The following is a 22,868-nucleotide window of genomic DNA, read 5'->3' on the forward strand; positions in this document are numbered from 1 at the left end:
TATATATATATATATATATATATATCTTCCCTTGCAATCAGCTACTTCAGCATTCAGTACCACAGACAGTCCTGGTCTGAGGGGACGTGGTTTCCTGACTTGCATATCAGGCTGGCCATCGAATGAATGCACGCACAGCTGAAGTGCTGGCCTTCTTGAAAGGATTACTTTGCGTGCTCTTTTCTTTCATTATTTTGTTGTGTTAGTATAATATTTTGCAAAACAGGATATGTCTATGTAAAAATGTGCAAGAACCTGTAGCTTGTTATCTTTTGAATCCATCTATTCTCCTGAAAATCTCAGCCTAGTATACTGGACCACTTTTGTTTTTGTCTTAATATTCCACTCAAGTGAAAGAGACACTACCTGACAGATCTGAGAAAACCACTTTCTCTGAGTCTTTTCCATCTTTAAATTTGGGATTTTCTTTCTTCATTAAAGAGCTGCTGTCTTGTTATCTCTGAGTGAATGGAGCTAAGATACATGGTCCACTGAGGCCCAGACAATTATGCAGAAAAGAAGCAGCTCTCCAATAAAATTAGCCGAGCCGTTTCCTCGTGTAAGGAGACAAAAACAGAAACACATACGTCGGATAAACAAGTTTAAAAGGGAGTGACACTGGGGTCCCGCATTTGTTTCGGTTCTGTATCACGATCACTGCTGAGAACAACAGTGGTGTGTGATTAAAAACACATTTGTTTACATGGTCCCTGATGCAACTCTTTGCACAATAACCTTCCCACCACCTTCACAACCACCAAACACCCCCCCCCTCCTCTCCTTAGTAACAACGCTCTCACTTCTTTTGCATCCTTCACTCACACTTGCCCTCCTTTCTTTCAGTGCACTCTTTGATTTTGAATGTGCTGATTTCCAATCCTTTTATCCCTCCCCTTGCAATCAGCAACCCTTTTTTATTTCAATCACCTCCTCTGAGCAGTCAGAGGCTGAGCGACAGCTTTGAACACGGTGTGGACTGTAGTCTATAGCTGCCCACTGCTCTGCTCTTTAAATTGTAACTCCCCGCTCTGTGGTTAGAAAATGATTAGTGCCGCAGATAGTCATGAGCTAATGAAAGGCTTTGTTGACTTGAAAATTACCATGGGATGTAGACATATGCACACTCAATAACAGCAATAGCTTTCTTCAGGGGTGACTAACCTGTCAATTCATGGATTTCACTTTGCATAGCCTGTATTTTCAAGGATTTTTAAATACACACATGATGCAAATGCAACATGTTCATTTCCATTCATTTCCATTGCGTCATAATTCAATTAAAATTCATATATCCAAACAGAGAATAAACTTTCATGTGAAAGATGCTGTAAAGTCTCCCATAGGTGTTGCTGCTGATATTGCCTTTTGCCTGTATCCTCAAACATCAACATTATACAACAGCTGCCTCATACTGAAAGCATTAACTGCAGTGAAATGCAAGAGACTCCTGGCAGCCGAGCCTTTTCATGGAGGCCATTAATGTTGTAATCATCTTTGTGAGAGGCCCAGAAAGGACAAAATTAGCGGGAATCTCAGTGTGTGTTCAGCTGCAGCGTGAATCCATATAAAGCCTTAAAGGACATCAAGTCCCACCTGGAGGGTGTGTGTGCGCTACCATTGCAGACAATCAAAAAGACACAGCTGACAATACAAGGAGAACATTCACCAAAAATGGAGCAGAATTAATGATGCTTTATGTAAGTGTTTGCTATTGCTTCATAACCAGCTGTCTCCAGTGGTGGAAAGCAATCTCTTGTTTTACTTCTATTTCACTCACTTATTTTCTTCTACTGAAATTAGCATGCTAACTAGCTAGCTCACTTTCCAATACCGAGTCAGTTCAGCGTCCAGTCTGACCTGAAGAAGTAGCGCTGCTATGGTGCGTATAACCTCCTGTAAATGCAACAATGGCTGAAGCTCTTAGCCGAACTGTTGAGTTAACAGCTGTGGATGCAAACGCCTGCTAATGTAGCAATAGCAAAACTTACAAATAGCTCCTTTAATATTAATATGAATGCTGGGTTAAATAGGCGGTGGTATTATTTCAACTATTATTTTGCTTTCTACCCAACTCACCTGTATTGTGACAATTCGTGGTAGCGGCTGGCGAGTGTTGGCTCCACCTTCAATGGCAATACCCAGGGTGCTGGCACTCTTTGCCACCCTCACTAGTGTAGAGGTGGGCTCCAACAGCCCTGGCTACAGTAAAGGATAGGACAAGTTATAATGTAAGAACATTATTAATCTGTATTCATAAACCAAATATAACATTACACTCCCTTTGCCGGCCTCTGTCTTTGTGCCCCCCTATGCATACACACTTCTTTCTGCCTTTGTTTATCCATGTAAGAGCTTTATTGTCTCTCGAGAGTTTTCTCAGTGGATTTACACATTAACAAAGGCCATGCCTCTCCTCTTTATTAACACGTACATATTCAATCCTGGTGGTGTATTCATGAATAATGACCAATCTTGGTAAACAGCTTCACAAGTCAGAGGACAAAAGAAATAACTGTTTCTTTTTAAATCCTTTTACTCATTTTTAACAAGGCATGTATGTCATTTTTTGCCATTGTTGAATCACCTGTATTAATTTATTTAATTTATTATTTATTTCAACTCTTGTAAAGCTTCTGTTCCACTAGCTTCCGTAACACAGTGGGGGTTTTCTCATCTGTATGTTCGTCCTTATTCTAAGATAAATGCCTATGGTTGTCTAGTGGTTAAGATGCAAACCATATAACTGCAGCATGCTCAGTTCAATTCCAGCTGGGGACATTTCATTGTTGAATGCCATACCCCTCTCTCTGTCCTCTTAGTTTTCTGTCACCATTCATCCGTTAGCTATTCGCTAACCTTGTCTTGTCTGTCATTTGGAGCTGGCAGGTCGTGCACATAAGGTTTACGTGAGTGTGTTTGCTGAAAATGGCTGCTTTCAGCTCTAACTACAGCCTGTTATGTTAATTCTTCTTACTCTGCGAATATGTTGCTATTAGTGACTCTTTTAACATTAGAGTCATATTATTCATAGTGATTTAGACTAACTAGAGAAGCTTCGATTGAGATAAATTGCTGATTATTTTGTTGACATTCAGTAACAACACATCCATAAACCACTGACACTCAGCTAAAGCCTCATGTCAGCTGTAGTTATTGAATCCTAATAAATAAGTTGTTCCAATAGACGTCTATTTATCTTAGAATATGGACATAAGACCCCAGGAACATGTTCAGCTTTTCAGGAAAGATGATGAGAAAACACAACTCAACTACAGGCTACAGAAGCTACTGGAAGCTAGATGGCAGAGGAGGTGAACTTTATATAAATACAGATGTTAGCCATCTCACCTTCACCTTAGCCTTTGTATCAAACATGATATTAAGCGATATTTTCTTTCATGACTCTGGGCCATATTTACATTTCTGCACCTGTCACCCTGCTGTGTATTTTTACTGGCGTGAGAATGAGGAGGTTATATTAAGGCTTAAACAAATGTTCTCTCTTTGATGAGCACATCATTTAACTCTTTTCAGCAGCGTCTTGCTTGACACTCCAAAACAAACAGAAGGTAAATGCTTTTCTCCTTAGCAATGAAATGTAGCGCTTTACGATACAAAGTCCACTCAGCCATCACTTTTCCCGCCTACAGTAATTCTGATCTAACACAGACATTGAACTTAACAGCCCTTTCGTCATAAACAATCTGGCTACTCCCAACCTCACTTGTTACTTTTCCCATCAATCAATAAGAACCAGAGAGCGATTTGAAAGTTTCATTAAGCGTCACTGCAGTGAGTGATGAAATAAATGATGGAGCATGTGACTGAATGAATGACATGAGTGATAAATAAAGAAATGAGTGGAAGAAAGGAAACAAGTGTGTTTGAGCAAACGGAGGGAGGAGAGAAGAGATCACGGTTAGGATTGATTCAGGCAGATTCTGGAGGAGGATCAGCAATAACGCACATTGATTTATTAAACCTGTAAGTAACTCATGGTTTATTTTCAGCTCACTTACACACACGCGTTTGTACAGCTGTCTTTGTGGGGACCCATCATTGACATAATGCATTCCCAAGCTCCTTACCCTAACCTTAACCATCACAACTAAATGCCTATCTTCAACCCTTATCCGCACCCTAAAACCAATGCTGTGTCTCAATTCGTATCTTTCCATACCAACACTTGCTATTTTGAGTGCAGAAGTGAGTTCATATTGTCAAGTATGGCAACATGCAATGCACTGTAAGTCAGTGTATGGTGCACTGAAAACTGTCAACTCTCACCTCCAACGGTCGCCATCTTGGCTACATAGCAGAAGCCAGGGGGTGATTAGGGGCCTAATTTCCATGCCAGATGACACAGGGGGCACATACAGGAAAATGAAATGTTCATTTTCAAGTCAAGTGAGCGACGCAGCCTGCAGGTGGGCAACAATCGCGGTCACCTGTTGTGATCATCATTTCTGGTGAGTGCACAATGGGAGTGTTTGATTTGGGGCAACACTACCCTGTTGAAATTCATACAATACGCCAGTGAGTATACTGTGTACACACTGTACTACATGCTAATGTATTGACTGAAGTATCCGATTTGAGACACAGCACAAGTGTGAACCCTCAAACAGCCCTTTAAACCTGTGGACCAAACCCCACGAATATAATAAATCAAGTACTCACTCACACAAACACACACGCACACACACACGCACGCACACACACACACACACACACACACACACACTCATACTTCTACACTTGTGAGGACAGTAATATATTAATGCATTGCCTACCCCCTAACTCCAACTTGAATTTTAACTTTAATTTCTACTCTTAACATTCAAACCAGGTCCGAACCCTCAGAGAGAAAGAAGTAAGGATCAGACACGATATTATCACTTTTCAAAAATGTCTTTACTTTCCAAAATGTCCTCATTCTCAAAAATGATCCCACTTTTCAAGAATCTCCTCATTTTCCAGAAAGGTCTTCAATTACCAAAAACGTTCCCTCATTTTTAAATGCCCTAAATTTCCAAAAAGGTCTTAGATTTCCAAAAGTGTCTAAAAATGTCTCCATTTTCAGAGCTGTCTCACTTTTCCATAATCTGACCCTTAAGGTCTGAAACTCTAATTAGTCCCCACAAAAACAGAGATACACACACACAGACACCCAGGTCACCTGGACACTTCTCTCATTCCCCACAATTCATCCACTCATCCATCACAACTGTTCTGATACACCCCCTCACCGGTTTGGAGGGGTTGTCCCCCCCGCCTCCCTGGGTGTCTCGGGGGAGGCGTGTGCGTGAGGAATGGGGGCTGCTGTCTTTGCTGATGTGTCCTGACTCAGCTATGTCCACACCACTGTCCTCACTGAGGGTCTGGCCGCTGTCTGACAGCTGAGACAGGGCACCACCTGAGGGGGAGCAGGCAGACATGATGTCAAGGACTCTCACACACATTATACTGTGTCGCCTCTAAATCTTATTGTGTGGAAGCAATCCTACACTTTTATTTTCATTGGTTTAAGCCTGTCTCAAGCAGAGTTTTATAAAAAATATGATTTTAAGATTTAACACAGGATTAAAACCTTATTAAGATTAGTGCATTCAGTGGCATCGTGCACAATGTTCTGGATAATTGCTCATTTAAGCACATTACATCCAAGTAAATACACATTTGAGAGAGATTATACATAATGTATTTATACCCATCTTCTTCATTATCGAAACTGCATATTTCCTCATTTTGAGCAGGGAGTGACAATCAGCATATAACCGGTATCAGAAAATGGATCCCAACTGCAGCGTTTAATCTCGGTGTTTCATTATCAAGAGAGAAACACTACACATGTTTCTAAAAAGAAAGGTTGAAAACATGAACACGTTCCCACAGCACAGTCAGTCTGTGATGCTCCAGTGCTCTGACTGATAAAAAGTAAGTGTGCCTTTATTTGTGGAGCTGGTTGTCTACGAATATAACTCTGCACCAAACTGATGAGTGAAGAGGTTCTTGCAATATCAATTCTGATAGCAAATTTACTGATGCAAGAAAATTGTATCCGGGCAAAACAGTCTTATGAAGCACGGAAGGTATCAGGCAACATTTTTGGAAATGTTTGCACAGCAATTAGTAATTCATAGAGTTGATAATTAGTTTGGCTCTTTTTCTCTTAAGGTCTGAAGCAGTTTGAAGATGTCAGCTTGGGCTCTGGGACATTGTGATTGCAGTTTTTTACTAAATGACTAATGAAGTTTTAAAAAAGTAATTTACACATTAATCAATAATGTAGAACAATTATTAGTTTCAATTATTTGACAAATCACATAAACTTTACTCTTGAAACATGTCGAGTTTGTACATTTGACCTCCGGTGTTCTATGTCCTCACCTCGAGCTTGCGGCAGCGGCCGCACTTCGTTGACATCGGGCTCTGCGTTGGGCCTGTGAACCTCCACTGTAACAAACTGCTGTTTAGAGCCAGGAGAGGAAGCGGGGGAGGCTTTGGACATGGACACTGGCTTAAGGGGTAGAGATGGGGGTGGATGAGGAGCAGGGAGTGGAGGTGGAGGTGGAGGTGGAGGTGGAGGTGAAGGGGACGGGGCAGCAGGTTTGGTGCCTCTGTTGGGGGACTGGACCCTGGGGAAAGGGCCGATGTTGCGTTGGGTGACCATGGACAACTGAGCAGCTGTGATTTGTTCTTTCTTGGATGGTACCGAAGGCTCTCTCTTTCTGATGGCCGCATAGTCCCGAGACGGGTCCCTGGGATGTTCTCGTTTGTGGTGCAGTGAGGGTGAGGCAGGGCTGTGTCCTGGCTCTTTACTTTGGTTGTGGGAGTTCGGGGCTGTGAAGTACAAGCCTGAGTGGGAGGATTCGGACGAGGGGCATTTGTTGAGGTGATCTCGTCTACTCGAGCGCCTCTGCACCCCCGGTGGGGGTGGAGGCTTGAAGGAGGGGGGGGATTCGGCGGTGGTGGACTGTACGTCATCCTGAAGTGAAAGGATATATTCATCATCATTGATTAGGGGTGTGACAATATACTGTAGCACAATATACTGCAATAGAGAATGTGACCATATGTATCATGGAGCTGAAATCTTCAGTTCTGACTTGGGAAAATGTGCAAATTTTTGTTTGCATATGTTAAATACCAGAGGGCGAAATTAAATTCACCCATTAACACCATCAACAGAGGCTTCTACGACTGCCTCAACATGTTTATCTTAGCTTTAAGTCTTAAAAACATTCCGGCTTCACAAATTTGTTTCTGTAAATTTGTTTAGATGAGCTTCAATTTAGAGAATGTTTCCCAGAGTGTTTTTATGTATGGGCTTGTCTATACTTCACTGTTGTATGTAAATAAGGATCTCCTGGCTCACTTACCTAGAGTCATATTTGGTTTTGTTTTTATTTGTCCAGGTTTTATTGGCAGGAATCCCTGATATTTCTGCCAATACAATGGAGGTGAATGGAGTTTAATTTGTGCTAAGACTAATTATTCTTAAAATGTCAAACAAAATTTCATTGGAGGCCGATGACAAAATATGTTACATTTACATTTACTCCTTTGGCAGAAGCTTTTATCCAAAGCAACTTACAAGTGAGGGACATGTTTTAGTCATTTGGATGAAATGCACCTTTTAGACTATCCATCTTCTGTTATTTGCATTTTTAACTAAATACTAGAAGAAGAAAAAACAGATTTTACATCTAAAGAGAAATAAATAATAATACTATATAATAATATATAATATAATAATTTTACAGTCACAGTTTGTGTTTAAATTCAAACTTTGTTACAAATATCAAGAGTGTATCGAACATGAACTCCACAAAGGATTTTTACATCTCTATTATGCAGAGGGAGTACAGCTAAAGCCAGAGTTTAAACCCAGTTATCATATTAATTTCTTCATACTTCTCAGCAGTTTTTCACTCACACAGCTGCATTAGACACATGTTTAACCACTGCACCAGGTTCAGTGACAGTTGACCTGAAGACATTTACAACATCCAAACCAGGCCCAACACGTCGCTGCTCGTTGGTGCGATTCCGCCGGTGTCCTGCTTTTCTGGGGTAACAAAGCTCAAACTCAAACTGACAGTGAAATGAACAACACTGAGACGTGGATGGCTTGCCCGTGTATGGAGTGAGACATAAAATGAGCAAAAAAGAAAGTGTACGAAAGAAAAGTGAGTTATGACTCGGTTGACAGGTAGCCTTGGAATACAGTGGACTAAAAGCTTCCTCCTTGACCTTCTGCTGCGGTTCAGATAAACAAATGAGACCTCTCGATTTGTTGCTTTGGAAACTGAGGTCGCCATGCAGTCAGTTTTTTGTAAACTATGGTGCAACAGTAAGCTCTTCCTTCTTGTTAGAGATGAAGAGGCAGGAAGAGAACTGGACAGGCCAGGTGGCGTATAGCGATCAGTCTCCCCTCATCACTTTGCACACAACAGAGAAAAGATGAGGAAAGGCTACACCGGCACTTAATCTCAAAAAGCTCTGTTTTTCTTTCTTTATTCGGTGCAAACACTTGTTTCACTCTACCTCAGTCTACAATACAAAGCCTGAGGGTCAGCCATGTCTCAAGTACCTCCATCCGCCCCTACCTCATCTCCCATCCTGTTTTTTTTTTCATCATTTTCATCCCACCCCTCCTCACTTCTCCCCTGTGCCGTATCCATCTTTATCAGGCCAGAGCAGGGGCCTGCCAGGCTCACCAGAGAGATGTCGGTCAGCAGCGTGTTCAGACTCTCCGGAGGATCCTCCTCATTACTCTCCACCACGCTGTTGTTCTGAGAGACACAGGAAAGAAATAGAGGAAAAGGCGAAAGCCAGAGGTGAGAGAGAAGGACGGGGGATGGATGAAAGACAGCAAAGACAGAAACACAGAGAGGGGGGAGGAAGGAGAGAGTGATTAAAGTGAGAGGGAGAAAGCTAGTGAGCAGATGTTAAACACAGATGTGTGTTTATCTCGAAAACAAATGCCAAATTAGATTTGGTGGATGTTCCACATCTCCCAGAAAAGAGGAAAGACGTCAATATCTGTTCGCATTTGCTTGCCAGTCTCAAAGTCTATAAGGAAGGCAAGCAAATAAGTCATGCACACGCACACACACGCTCACATAGACACAGCTATCATGTCGTCTTCCACAAGCAAAACACACATGCTGTGAAATCGATAAAGAACCATCAGCTCAGTTCAAAGCAGGATTTGGCAGCTCAATCCCACCGGTGTGGTGGAGAGGGGGTAATTTGTGGCAGATCTGTGAGGGATTTCAGAGCGGGGGAGCTGAGTTCAGAGAAACATTGCCCTTCATTTAACTCTGCCATTGAAGCAGAACAAAAGCCCCATCAATTCAGCTTAATTACCCCTCGTTGCTGCACGGGGAGCACTTACAGACAATTTATTTATCACAAGAGTCTATCAACTTTTTACATGCAGAGACGCTGCTCTGCACTGTAACCAGTGACAGCACGCTGTGTTTGTGTGTATGTATGACCGTGTCCAACCACAATTATCATCAACAGCGCGCGCATTTGTGTGTGTGTCTGGATGCATGTGTGTCGCACTCTACCCAGGAGTAATGTTAGACAATTCTGCATAACATGGTTCACATCCAATGGCATCATTCAGCATGAAGGAAGTAGTGTCATCTTTATGCAGTGTGGTGGTTTGTTCATGTTGAAGACCACTGACTCTGTTTATGACACTCATGAGGCAGACTGTCAGAATGTTGGTCCCCTCTCTTGCCTGGTTTGACAATATGTACGACATGCTCTGTGACACCATCGGTTTGTCAGCAGTCCTGATCCTGGAGCTCTGACCCTATCGGCCCTGCTGACAGACTGCAAGCTATAATGGGTTCAACATGTAGTCTGACATGTCTCTCGGCTAAGCCACAGCAAGAGGGTAAGGCACCATGATCACCTCAACTGGCACAGTGACCAACTTTAAAGACAACTGTGCAGCGTAGGGTGAACACAGCTAGGCTGGAACTGGGCTGAATTTGCAGCTCTGATTCATTTTCTATGCGAATGACTAAAGAGGATTACAGGATAATACAGGCTTGTTAATTATTGCTAAAATAAAACAGACCCTAAACTACAACAACAGTGAAGGCAAATTACAGACTTACAGCAGATTACAAACACTATTGATCACAGACGCCTCATTGCTGAAGTTGTTTGTGGCCCTGGCAGTCTTGCAGTGTTTGCTCTGGGCAGGGCCGCATTCAGAACTAAAATAGGACTGTGTTAAATAAAACCTAGTATAACCCTTGTATATGGCTGGAACCAATGTCAACAACTACTTTCAATGGAAAGCAGCTAAAGCCTGCTCGAAAAGTCGCTAAATGTCACTAGATTACAAAATATGCCAATTAGCGTATCAGTGATGTCATCATGTCCTATTTGCATTTGTTTATGCTTCTCCCCTACTCTCTGTGCTTGGAAAAACTGTATTTTAATGCTTCTATAAATAAAGCTGCTCTCATTTACATGTTTTTCTGTTTCTGTTGTCATGTCATTTCTGTTGAAACATGGCCCATTAAGAATAGGCTAAATATAAATCAGCTGTCACTTCCGAACCATTTCCAAGCTGCTGCTCTGCACTGAAAGTCTGACCTCGCACTCACAGGGCAATTCTGGTGACTCTTTTCTACAGAAAGTAGCTAAAGCTTTTGTTAAAAGTCGGTCAATGAAAAGTCAGTAAATCTAACGACAAAGGAGCTAGGTTGGCATCACTGCCTGTAATGTAATGAAATCAATGAAAATGAAATGTAGTGTTTGTGTCAATTCATTTTGAAAGAGCAATGGCCGACCAGTGCTGTAATGACTCAGTCAAGGATATTTGCTTTTCTAAGGCCGGTCCAGCCAAAAAACACAAGGTGCTGGTATTGGCATGCGGCTACAGTAAATGATGACAAGATGAAATATGATCCAGGAAGTAAAGTTTACTACATTCACGCTTCAATGTATTCTCTCTGTACTGCGTGCTAATCTGTGCTTGGATGTATTTAATCTAATTTGGTCTGTCCGAACACAGCCTGCGACTCCAGAGCCTTGTGTTCACAGCCTGTTTCAGACCAGTCCTTAATGTTGGCTGTTTTTTTTAGGCTTTTAAAAGCAGCTTAAGTTGCCTAAACTTAACCATGTGTAAGCATTACTATAGTTTACATCCGCAGATATTAGAGGGAAAAATCTAAAGATTTGACGCACTGAATTTAAAAAATAAACAATCTGATGTTTTGCAGAATCATGCAAAAGCAACATTGTGTTTGGCCAGGGGGTTGGTATTCTTCAAAGAGCAACTGTGTTTACGTGTCTATCTTCATAATGTGTGCGTGTTTGTGTGTGTGTGTGTGTGTGTGTGTGTGTGTGTACGTGCATTGGTATGCAGTCGACTGTATACCTGGCTTTCAGTGCGGTTCGGAAATTCAGTATTTTTATCCTCCCAAACCCACCCAGCTCTCTAATCTGCTTTACACAGCAGCGGTAGCAGTCACCCATGGGTCCAAAACAGCACAAATATACACAAATAGGTACACATAAACACATGGGAAGAATACAGACCAACACACACACACACACACACACACACACACACACACACACTCTCACACATGTAAATGTCGCTTCTCGAAGGGGAAAGCAGAAAGGCAGGCAAAACCCATCTGAGGCATCTGAATGAGAATGACTGATGCAAAAATCTGCAGTCTACAGCTTATCTCCATTGCCAGCTTAGACACCGGGTGTACACCTGTGTGTGTGTGTGTGTGTGTGTGTGTGTGTGTGTGTGTGTGTGTGTGCGCTCATGTAAGAAATCAGACACTTGCATGCGAACATACTAACACATTTGTGTTTGAGTTGCTGGACTATAGTAGTGATTACAAACAGCCTGGCTGCTCATTTCATTGTACACTCATGTTAAATACAAAAGATGTATACAGAGTTTTTGAAGTTGTTTAAAGGTACAGTACCTTTGATGGAGCTGGGCTGGATAACCAAAGTAAAGTAACAAGTAATGTTACTGATAACTTTTCCTATTGAGTCATTTTATGTAAGTACTTTTTTAATGAATAGTTTGTAATGTCTCAGTTTGCACATGAAGAAAACTTTTCTGAGATGCGGAGACCTACGAGCTGCTAAAGGGTCCGGCTTGACTCAGAACTGGCTTTTCTTCTCCACGTGTAAGTAACTTGGAAGCCACATAATGTTACATGTCTGTTTTCATTAGTGGCCGGCTATGATAACGTCAGATAACTTGCTGTTACTGAGATTATCCATTAGCTATAGCACTTATCCTTTTAGAGTCGTGGGGCAGCTGGAGACATTTCCATTTCCAGCTGACACTGGGCGAGGGCGGGGTACACCCTGGATAGGTCACCAGTCTATCACAGGGCTGATATACACTCAGGCACGTGGAGAACATGCAAACACAGAACGGCTGCAACCCGCCAGCAGGTTTTAACCAGAAACTTCTTGCTGTGAAGCAACAGTGCTAACCACTGCACCACCATGCCACCCATGAAGAAACCTTTAAATATCTTATCTTGGGATAGGAGCACACACTGAATCATGTATTTCAAGTAAATAGCTTAAAACATTTTAACACAAATATTATGTTTATAATCTTTTAATAATTTTAATTGAAAATTAGATTTTTCCAAATTAGCAAAAAGAAGGATAAACCAAATGTAACCTTCTCTTGTGATGAGCACAGCTCAGAAAATTCTTCTGTAATTAGGAGCAGTTTTTTTTTTTTTTGTGATCTCTTCTCTCTGGAAGTGTGACCTCATCCTCACAAAAACAGTCAGATCTGAAGACGGGGATGAGGAGGAGAGCCACAGTCCTCACACTCACAACATGAAGTGTCAGGAGTCTTAACTCTTAACACCTCAGACTGTGGAGTGACACACTCTCTTTAAAAGCACTACAGTTCCTTTCCAAATCCAGGCTGAGAAGGCAATAATAAAAAAAAAAAAAGAAAAAAAAAAGAAAAACACTCCAAGCAAACTCACAGCAAAAACTGCAAACCAAGGATTGAGTTGAAGTGTGTGTGTATGTGTGGCAGCTGCCCACAGTTAACTTAATGTCTCTTTGCTCTAGTGTGTATCCCGCATGTGTGGCTTTGTGTTGGAAAGCTTCATCTCTTTCAGCAGTGATTCCTACCTCCATCATATCTATCAGCCAGAGCAGTCTTTCCTACACAGGGGGAGAGGGGGGAGGATTTTGGGTGTGAGGTGGAAGACAAATACAACCTATCAAATCTCAACAGAGAGACTTTTCAATCTCAGCAGCAAGGCAGTGAAAGGTGTCATTGTTCAGCCCAACAAAGTCCACACCAAAGCAAAAATATCTTTTCTATAGCAGAATCTGTTATAAGCCATGGAAATACATCACACTGCCCCCCCTCCCCTCTCTGTCTCTCTCTCTCACACACACACAGCCAAGGAAAGGAAGTGAGAGCAGATAGCCAAACAGAAGTAGCCAATCAAAATCCAAATACACAGACTGTGAGGGAGACCAGAAAACAGCAGCACTCTGGCCCATACATCATCATTTAACTTCTTCAAACATGTAAGAAAAATCTCAAATGATTGCAGCAGTGGAAATATACATTTTAAGCAGAGGGAAGTGAAGAGAGATGATGTTTCCACCCAAAAATATTAAGTAAACTAAAAAAAATCTAACTCAAAGGTACACACTGTGAGATAGAGGCAACAAGATCTAGGTAATTAATCCACCAGTGCACCCAGCCTACCCGTGCAGAGCTGAGGGTGGTGTTGGTCATGAAGCTGGCTGAGGACGAGGTCAGGGTATCAGGGTACGACACCATAGACAGGGCATCTGGCTGCAGGGCTGTGGCTCCAGCTGTGCCCTGCCGCGCCTTCAGAGCCTGAATCTCACGTCGCAGTACCATCCCGTCAAAACACTCCAGGTCCTGCGGCGTGACCAGCCCACGTACCTCTGACAGCAGAGAAAACTGAGGAGAGGGAGGTACAGAGGGGGAGAAACAAAAGGGGAGGCATGGGTATGATGCAACAGACATGGGTGGGTTTCACCAATTAAGATGAACATTAAACAAAGAATTGAGTACCGGTTTATCTTTCAATTCTGCTGCACCAAAACCTTAAACCATTCTAAACTGAATAGGTTTTTAAGCTTTTGTTTAAAGGTCCCATATAGTCTAAAGGTAGATGTCCATGTGTTCTTTGATTATAAAGCAGGTCTAGGTTCTATATTAATACTGTGAAAGTATCAAAGCCTCAGTCCACAGGGAAATGCACACAGCCTGTATTCAGAAACTGAGCCTTAAAACCAGCCGTCAGGACTTCTGTAACTTTGTGATGTAACAACAAAGCAGTCACTGCTCTCAGCCATGCCCCAAGCTTGGCCCAACATCCGCCCTTGCAGTATTTGGTTTCCCTGAGTGTTTACCTGAAATCTACTATATTTTTATTTTTTACCTCCAGAAAAGAGTCAGCTAATCAAAGTTAATCAATATGGATCAACACTTCAAATAAAACACAGGAAAAATGTAAATGGACATTGGATTTAAATCAAACTCCAGCTACACTTGCATTAAACAGAAGAACTGTATTATTAGACAGACACGTTTCAGCTTGTGGCCTTCATCAGGGTCATCTAACTGTAACACTGGTATAAAGAAATTCAAACCACCAACTAAAATTAAATGATCATTTGAATGATCAAACTTATTTAACATGAGCTACTACTGTACAATTCAAAAAACTTGATAATGAAAAACAACCAATCAGGTAAGACAGTCGCACAGTGGTTCTAAATGCAGCACAAGGCAGCTACAAATGCTCTCTGTGGGAGTATGATACAGCAGTGTACATGAGAAATTGGAAATAAAATGCCTTTGATTTATTGTGTCTTTTTCTAAGGTGAACAACTGCAGACTGTGAGAAAAACAAAAGACTTTTAAGAGCCGGGGAGGAAGGAAAACAGAACAGTAAACATCGACAAAAAGCCTGGGAATAAATCTCAGAAGGTCTCAGAAAACTTCAATTCAAACCTCACAGCAATCACACACACAAACTGTTCCGGAGAACAGATCCCCGCACTAAGAACATTGATTCTCTTTTGATATTTTTCCTTCTTTTCTCAGACTCGACAAAAGCCTCTTGGACATTTACCTTTGCGTGAGTGTTGAGCAGCTCGAACAACGCCATGACCAGCTGCTCCACGCCGATGTGGCCGTCCCGGTACTCCTCCACGTAGTAGCTCATGGTCTGCCGCTCCACCTCGGTCAGCAGGTGGCGCGCCTGCTCGTCAAGCATTGCCCGGGACTGGTTCACCAGGCTGGACAGAGTCACCTGTGAGCCCGCCACACCCTTATAAAACCCAGGCTGATGTGGATGGAGGAGAGGAAAGAAAAAGACAAGAGATGGACATTTAGGACTTATTGCTTTTTAACATTCATTTATATTTCTTATTTATTACCCTTTCTTGGCAGGTAAAGTGGAATAAAGTTGAAAGAGGACAGGTCAGGGAGAGGAGCAGTGGCAGCAGTAAAATGGGATTAGATAATATTTTAGCCAAGGATAAGGAAGGGACGAAAGAAGAGGAGGCCGAGGGTGGAAAGGAGGAATGAAAAATGAGAAAAGAATGAGGACGGTAAAGAAAAGGAAAAAGAAAAAATATTGATTGTGGAGTCAGAGGGTGGATTAAATGAGATGGTAGAAAAAGAAGAGGAAAGATGTGAGGGAACAGGAGAAGGCAGGAAGAGGCAGGGAAGTGAAACTGAGAGAGAAAGCGGAAGATGGAAATGAGCTTGATGGAAGAGGTGGAGAGAAACTACAAGGAGTAAGGAGGCTGATGAAGGAGGAGGAGAGCAGAAGAATATAAGGAGGAAGAAGTGATGGATAGGGAGGAGAGAGGGGACATGGCGGGAGATAACTGCAAAGACCGAGGAGAGGAGCAGCAGGGTGAGGAGACAAAGGAAACTGATCAGGGTGGACAGGAAAAGAATATAAATTACACCCACAGACACTGAACTAACCATCAGTCTTTTTATCCCAGATGTATAAATTATCATCCTGTCTTCCTGCTGTCCCACCATCACCCATCATCATTCACGCTTTGCGATGCGAACACCACAGACGCAGCAGCAGGACAGAAACTGTGCTGTTCACACTTCTTTTACAGCTTTCATATCCACTTCCTGTTTGCCAACTGGCTGCTCTGTCAATCAGAAAGACGACACTCTGACACTTCAGAAACTGATGAGCTGTCGATATCACTTCTTCACTCCATATCTGCTCCTTTTTTTCTTTTTCTCTTTGCCTGTCCCTTTTCTTTTATTTTCCCAGTTATCTGCTCGCTACCATGCAGCTTTTCTTTAATTAACTCCTTAATCAAAGACACCACTTCAAAGTCACAGCTCCGGGGTCTGTGTCTGCCTGCGTTTGTATGAGACGGAAGCAGGAGGAAGAAACAGGCCCAGCAACGACTTCCCCTCCTCCGCCTCCACTCTTTGCCTTCACCTCATCCTCAACTCTTGCCCGCACTCGTCCGTCTGTATTATCAGCAGCAGTTGTTCTAGTGTCCCTGCCTGAGCAGAGCCAACAACTGTTTAATGCCCAAGGTGAACTTTGGTGTTACCCAGCCTGAATCTTAATCACCACAGTGCTTACCACCAGATTTTCTCCAAAGCATTTGTGTCTCGGTTACTTAAGTCAAGGGCGTCGTGGAGTGAACGGACAGGACCACACAAGGCATGCGAGCAGTCGCTCCGTCTCTCGCTGTCGTATTAGAGGGCGGATTGGCACTTGAGGGAGCTAATGAAATCGGTCGTCACTCAACTGGAGTGGAACACCTGCAGTCTCCTGTTAATGAGGTCTGCTCGTGAAGGCGATACACGAGGACGGAGGGAGGACGCTTTTACTGTAAGACCACCATTTTACAGTTAATGGACATCCTGTAACGCCGGTCCATTTGTTCATCCATCAAACAGATAAGCTGTTTCACCCTTTAATCGCAGTGACGAACTACAACAACAACTACAACAACAACTACCACCACTGACATCCAGTTGATAAAGAGCAAATCAGATAAAGTCAGATCAAAAAGCTGTTGCATTAAGACCTGGAAATGTCACAAGCTTTATCTCTGCCATAGCTTGACTCAATTTAACAACACAGGTAAGAGATAAAGAGATAAAATTAAGAAAAAAAGGCATTTTCCCAAAAGATATGAGACAACACACACACACACGCACGCACGCACGCACGCACGCACGCACGCACGCACGCACGCACGCACGCACACACACACACACACACACACACACACCATTCTTCCATTTTTAATTGAAAGTGAAAGTGGACCACCACAACCCACGGGAAAAGCTTTGACGCTCCTTGGCATTGATTCTACAAGTCTGTGAACTCATTTGGTGTTTTTGATGATGGTGGTGGAGAGCGCTGTCTAACACGTCAGTCAAAAATCTGTGTTGTGCTGGGCTGAGATGTGGTGACTGTAAAGGTCACGGCATATGATTCACATCATTTTCATACTCATCAAACCATTCAGTGCCCCTTGTGCCCTATGGGTGGAGGCACTGTCCCCCTGGAAGAGACCACTCCCATCAGGATCGAAATGTTTCATCATATGATAAAGGCGATCACTCAGAACAACTTTGTATTGATTTGCAGTGCCCCTTCCTCCGGTTCCCCTCACTGCAGGGGTCAAGCATCAAACCTGTATCATTCTGACTCATCTGACCATATCACTTTGTTCCTCATCTCTGTAGACCACTGCCTGTGGTTTTTGCACCGCTGAACTCTCAAATGTGCATTCATCTTTGTAATGAGGGGTTTGTGCACTGCAGGCCTACTATACCTGTAAGGCTATAACTGCTGACACAGTCTGATCACGACCTGCATTGAAATGATCAGTCAGAAAGAGTCGCTCCTCTGTTTTCCTACGTATTGCACTGATGCACAAGTATCGCTGTAGACCACAATATCCGAGTCTAGTTACTGATGTCTTCCCCACAGATCTGAATGCAGATGTCACTTTACTCACTGTTCCTTTTGAAACAAAGCCAGTTAAGCATCTTTGTGACTGAAGCTCCTGCTGTCCGCGTCCCAACAATGACTTTCAAAATCACCCAGCTCTTTTCCTCTTGCTTCTTGATACAAAATCAAAATCAACCTGGCTCGCTCCGCACTTTCATACATGCCACAGAGCATTATGGGATGTTAACTGATTAATTGTACCATGTAGTGCACCTGTGTGGAAGCATCTGCATTAGTTATATTCATTCATTCAAATGTTTCCTTTAATTTATACACACATGTACATATAAACAGTGGGGTCCATTTAATACACACACACACACACACACACTGAGTAAACATAGACCAAGAAAAGTCAGTGTCCAGCTTCTTTATCAAATAGTAACAACAGTCTAAACTAGATTACTTGCTAAGTGACGTTTCCCCTGATTCCTCACATCCCTGCACCCGGTCTGTGTTTGTGTTTTTCTCAGAGAGAGCTTAAGCCCTTTTCTCTGAAAATAAAAAACAGGATGTGGAAATTCAAGGGAAAGAACGCAGAGTTAGGATCGTCATATCAACACCATAAAATCGATTACACATGACGGTGGCACAGATTGGGTCTAACCTCACAGGGCAGATCTTGGTATTAAAACCTACAGTAACAAGTGTACCTCTGCCATGTTGTGATTTTGCAATTGCAGAAACATCCAATAAATTCTTCTCAATTCCATCCCTGGTTACTCACAGAACTGTAAGGTCTATATGTAAACTTTATGAGGGTCTCTGCAAAGCCAGAGAGATATAACAATAGATATATTTACTACATCACTGGCACTGTGCACAATGAAGCTGGCAGATACCTAAGATTCCCAGGGTGACTGTCTTCTGATTTAATCACATTACGAGACATAATGCCGCCATCAGATGGAGAAATAAGAATCCATCTCTGATGACAATAACCATAAAAGGAATATGTTCAAGCCATTGAGTCAGATCTCATCTGTTGCTCGATGACAAGGTTCAAAACAGCTCCGATCTCATTCCGCACACTTCGCCAACGCGTGAAATTCACCCTGTTCTGATCACAATTTATGACTGCTAATTGGCTTTTCTTTTTTCTTTTGCTTTGAGCAGCCACATCTGCTAAACTCTGCTGAAGCTGCGGAGTGCACAAGTACCACATAGTGGATGCAGCTTATTATAGGTAAGACAAGTGCACCGGTCTTTGTCAAGAAAGCAGCTTTCCTTTGATGGAACAGTGTTCATTTATTATTTGAACACTTTAATCAAGTAAACAAGCTCTAAAGTATCATAAAGCTCTTACAAATATAGAAATTCTGACCCAACAGACACAACAGCAGACAAGAGTAACATCGATTGTAATGAACTCTGATTCAGTCATGTTTTTCCTTCATGTTTGCTGCCACTGCACAGGACAATAAGATGTTTCTGACACGTCAGCCGATGGTCCAACAGATAAAGTACTGTAAAATACGCCTTGATCCTAAAAACCAGCTCCCGACATCTCCAACAGGACTCATGTAAACACAACACAGACACAAACACAACTCAGTAATACAAGTGGTAGGCCTACATACATTTCTACTAATGACAGCTTCAATACGGAGCAGTGCTTTGAGCTAAATGCTAACATGATCAGAATGACAATACTAAAAAGAAGTAAAAAAGTAATTTTACTGTGACAATAGTATACAAACAAAAAGTTTGGACAAATCTGAGTTTGAGTTTTCCAGTTTTCCCAAATATGAAATGAAATGACAACATGTATGTCAGAACAACTCCCTCTGAAGAAGACAAGAGACTTGTCTTGTTAAAGTCACAAACCTGCTGCGAGGGGACGTTATCAAGCTGACACGCAAGTGAACCAACATCTCTTAAGAGAGACTTTTACAGCCTCAATAAATCCTCACCAACTCACTGTCAAAGTATTTATAAAGTATTTATATTGCTCCTGAGCTCTCTCCAACGGTTGATGTGCATTCTGCTCTTTGGTTCGGTCTGATGAGCTGTGCATAGACATATTTCAGCTGCAGGCTTTGGATTGTTGCTGCAGTCATATTGGACGTATCAGTGTGCATCAGTGCAGAGGAAGCACAGCTGGCTGACAGGTAGGATCTGATGGTTCTGAAATCACACTCAACAGCAACAGCTTACGGCCGGCAGAGCTGAAATCTGGAGTGCATGTTGGGATTATTAATATTTATACATCAAACAGGCTGCCAGATATCTTTGTGTGGTGTTATGCAACATCAGTGGCATGTCATTGTTGCTGTGTTGCCAACATATGGCGGGTTTGTTTTTCCAGTTCGAGAAACCTCTCTTTCAACTTTGTCTTTGTGTTTGGCATCTGTGTAAATGCTGTAATATCTTTGACTTTGTTTGTCAGACTTTTCCCCGACATGTTCATATTTATTCATTCAAATGAAATCTTGTGATTAAATGTTTCACAACAGAGAGCTGCCATCAGCTGATTTGGAGTCGTTCTTGCATGACAGTACAATGCAGAGAGTAGATCACTGAATGCACCCAGGATGTGTAGTGCCAACAATCTGTGTATACATAAAGTGAATGACTTCAGGCTCCACATATCCTGATTTATAAAACTGCATTAAACTGACAATTTTCTCCTGGAAATCACACTTTAAACTTTACACTTTATAGATCTCAAAAAACTGGAATATTGTTTTACGTTTACAAACCATGATCTGACCTATTAACTTCCATAATTACCCATGAATGGTCAATTAAATTAAAATTGCAAATATTGACAGGGACATAAGTCTGTTGGTCATCTAATGATTTGTAAGAGAAAATGGAAAATCAGACAATTTAAGTTAACTGTGTGAGAAATAAGAGCAGTTGTTACGGAGGTTGAGGACAGATGGGCCCCCGTTTGGTTTGATGATGTTAATTTGCATGAGAAGCAGTTGAGTGTCACACCGGCACAATGGTGCCATGTTACAGCGTTTATCCATTGCATGGTACTGACTCAACTCCACTCAACTCCTCTTGACATTCCACTGCAGATGGTTCCCCTCAATGCGATGTCTACTTACTATAGAGATATCGCATGAAGCTATCATGACGTCATCTTTATTGTGACACACACTTGAACAACGGAGGATATCGTAGAATTACTAAATAGAGAAACGTTTGGACCTCCTCATTTGACCTCGGTGTGGTTTTTGTGGGTTTCGTAAAAAGAATAGAACAATAACTAAGACGCGTGAACAGGCTACAGTGAGCGGTGTGCAGTCGCTTGGCTGTTTAAATATGGCGGGTATGTTCAGAGCGTCCCGTCTCGCACAGTGATGATGCAGTAGTGAAAAGGCATCTGTGTAAAGAATAATTATTATTACGTGTGTAACCTTGTACAACCTCTAGTTAAGCTGCCTTATTTCATCCTGTTTGCAACACTCTCCACCACTGCCGTGCAACATATCCTGCACTTTTCATTTTTAAATCTGAATGAAATTTATTGCGACAATGTGGTGCACAAAACACATATTTTGTAAGCTGGATTTGGATTGTGAGTGTGGCTCAATTTAGTCCCCATCTGAGTGTGTTTATCATCCCATTCAAGCCAGTAGATTTCATTCAGCCATTACCCACAAAATGTCTATTTCCTTAAATGCCGCTTCAGCCTTGCTTTTCTTGGGTGCCAACCCAGCGTAATCACACGCTTTATGTTGTTTATTTCCAGTGCTGTTTTGTAAAACTAAAATCTTTGGAAAACACAATGAATCCATCATGAATTCTGTTTGCTAGCAGACAGATTTGATTTGGAGCAGTCGAAAAAGAACCTGGCTGCTGCAAAACAAGCGAGCTCTGGGAATTACAGTTGTTGTTTGCCAGCTCAGTTTTGGGAACCATCAGTTTTCGAAGTTGACGGAATTGTCTTGATGATAAATGTAGAACGTCTTAAGGTTCAGCTTCTTGAAGATTTCAGTTTTTAGCATCAGCAGTTTTTGAATTTAAGACGTTTTCAAACTTTCAAGCGCACGCATGCTAACATTTATGTTGCTGTTCATCTTGGCCTATCTCCACTGTCATTACATCTATGAGCAGTTTACTGACCACTGGGCCTCTCAACCTGTTTAAACCTCAAACTGTGTTTGACAGACAAAAGCAATATTTACCCTGGTTATTTGCTGTAATACATTTTGTTGTCTCTCAAACAACATTCATCTGTTGTAGATCAGGGCCCAAATGGGGTCATAGCAGAATTAATGACTGAAAATTGCTGTGTGACCTATCCTTAATTAATTAGCTTATCGGTCTGGTTTGGCCTTTGGGCTTCAATTACAGGATGGAGGGAGAGAGGAAAGGCGGGGGCGTGTGTGGAAGGACAGGCGATGTGACCGTGGGGATGAGCTCCACCAGCCGGGGGGAGAGACGACAGGAGGATGCAGAAAATGATAAGATGAACACAAACCTCTTTGCTTGTTTAATCAGCACAATCACTGGCCGATCATTCTGTGAGAGATTAATATTTATGCTGAGGACGTGTTGACACAGTGTGAGGTTCGCAGTGTGGGTCGACTAACAGAGGATCTCTGGCTCACATGGAGGAGCTGCAGAGCTGTGAATTATTACCCACACACCATCATACAGTACAAACCCATTCGTACACAAGCACAGAGCAGCAGCCGATCCACCTGCAGGTCTTTTAGTTGTTTTGGCTTATTTTGAGCTTGTACACTTTGACTCTCATAATAAAAATTGTGGTTAAAATGTTTTTTTATTTCTTCCACTTTTTGAAAAGCTTTTGCTGTTTGTACCAGTTTCTTCTCATACAGCTGCTGTAGC

The 22,868-nt window shown here is 42.2% G+C and overlaps 1 protein-coding gene across 1 annotated transcript in view; it reads right to left on the reverse strand.

The window, feature by feature from the left end:
* The window catches only part of whrna (whirlin a), a 140,033-nt gene that overhangs the window by 6,719 nt on the left and 110,446 nt on the right, over nucleotides 1-22,868 (reverse strand). Inside the window, exons 6-11 of the mRNA XM_023399920.2 lie at nucleotides 15,171-15,383; nucleotides 13,769-13,990; nucleotides 8,724-8,798; nucleotides 6,391-6,988; nucleotides 5,250-5,416; nucleotides 2,077-2,199 (exon numbers count right to left, since the gene is read on the reverse strand). Of these exons, the coding sequence (XP_023255688.1) occupies nucleotides 2,077-2,199; nucleotides 5,250-5,416; nucleotides 6,391-6,988; nucleotides 8,724-8,798; nucleotides 13,769-13,990; nucleotides 15,171-15,383 (1,398 nt within the window). The remainder of the gene's footprint in view (nucleotides 1-2,076; nucleotides 2,200-5,249; nucleotides 5,417-6,390; nucleotides 6,989-8,723; nucleotides 8,799-13,768; nucleotides 13,991-15,170; nucleotides 15,384-22,868) is intronic.

The sequence above is a fragment of the Seriola lalandi genome, unplaced genomic scaffold (assembly GCF_002814215.2).
Source record: "Seriola lalandi dorsalis isolate HSWRI2012SDOR001 ecotype SW California unplaced genomic scaffold, Sedor1 jcf7180002052129, whole genome shotgun sequence".
In the NCBI taxonomy this organism is placed as follows: domain Eukaryota; kingdom Metazoa; phylum Chordata; class Actinopteri; order Carangiformes; family Carangidae; genus Seriola; species Seriola lalandi.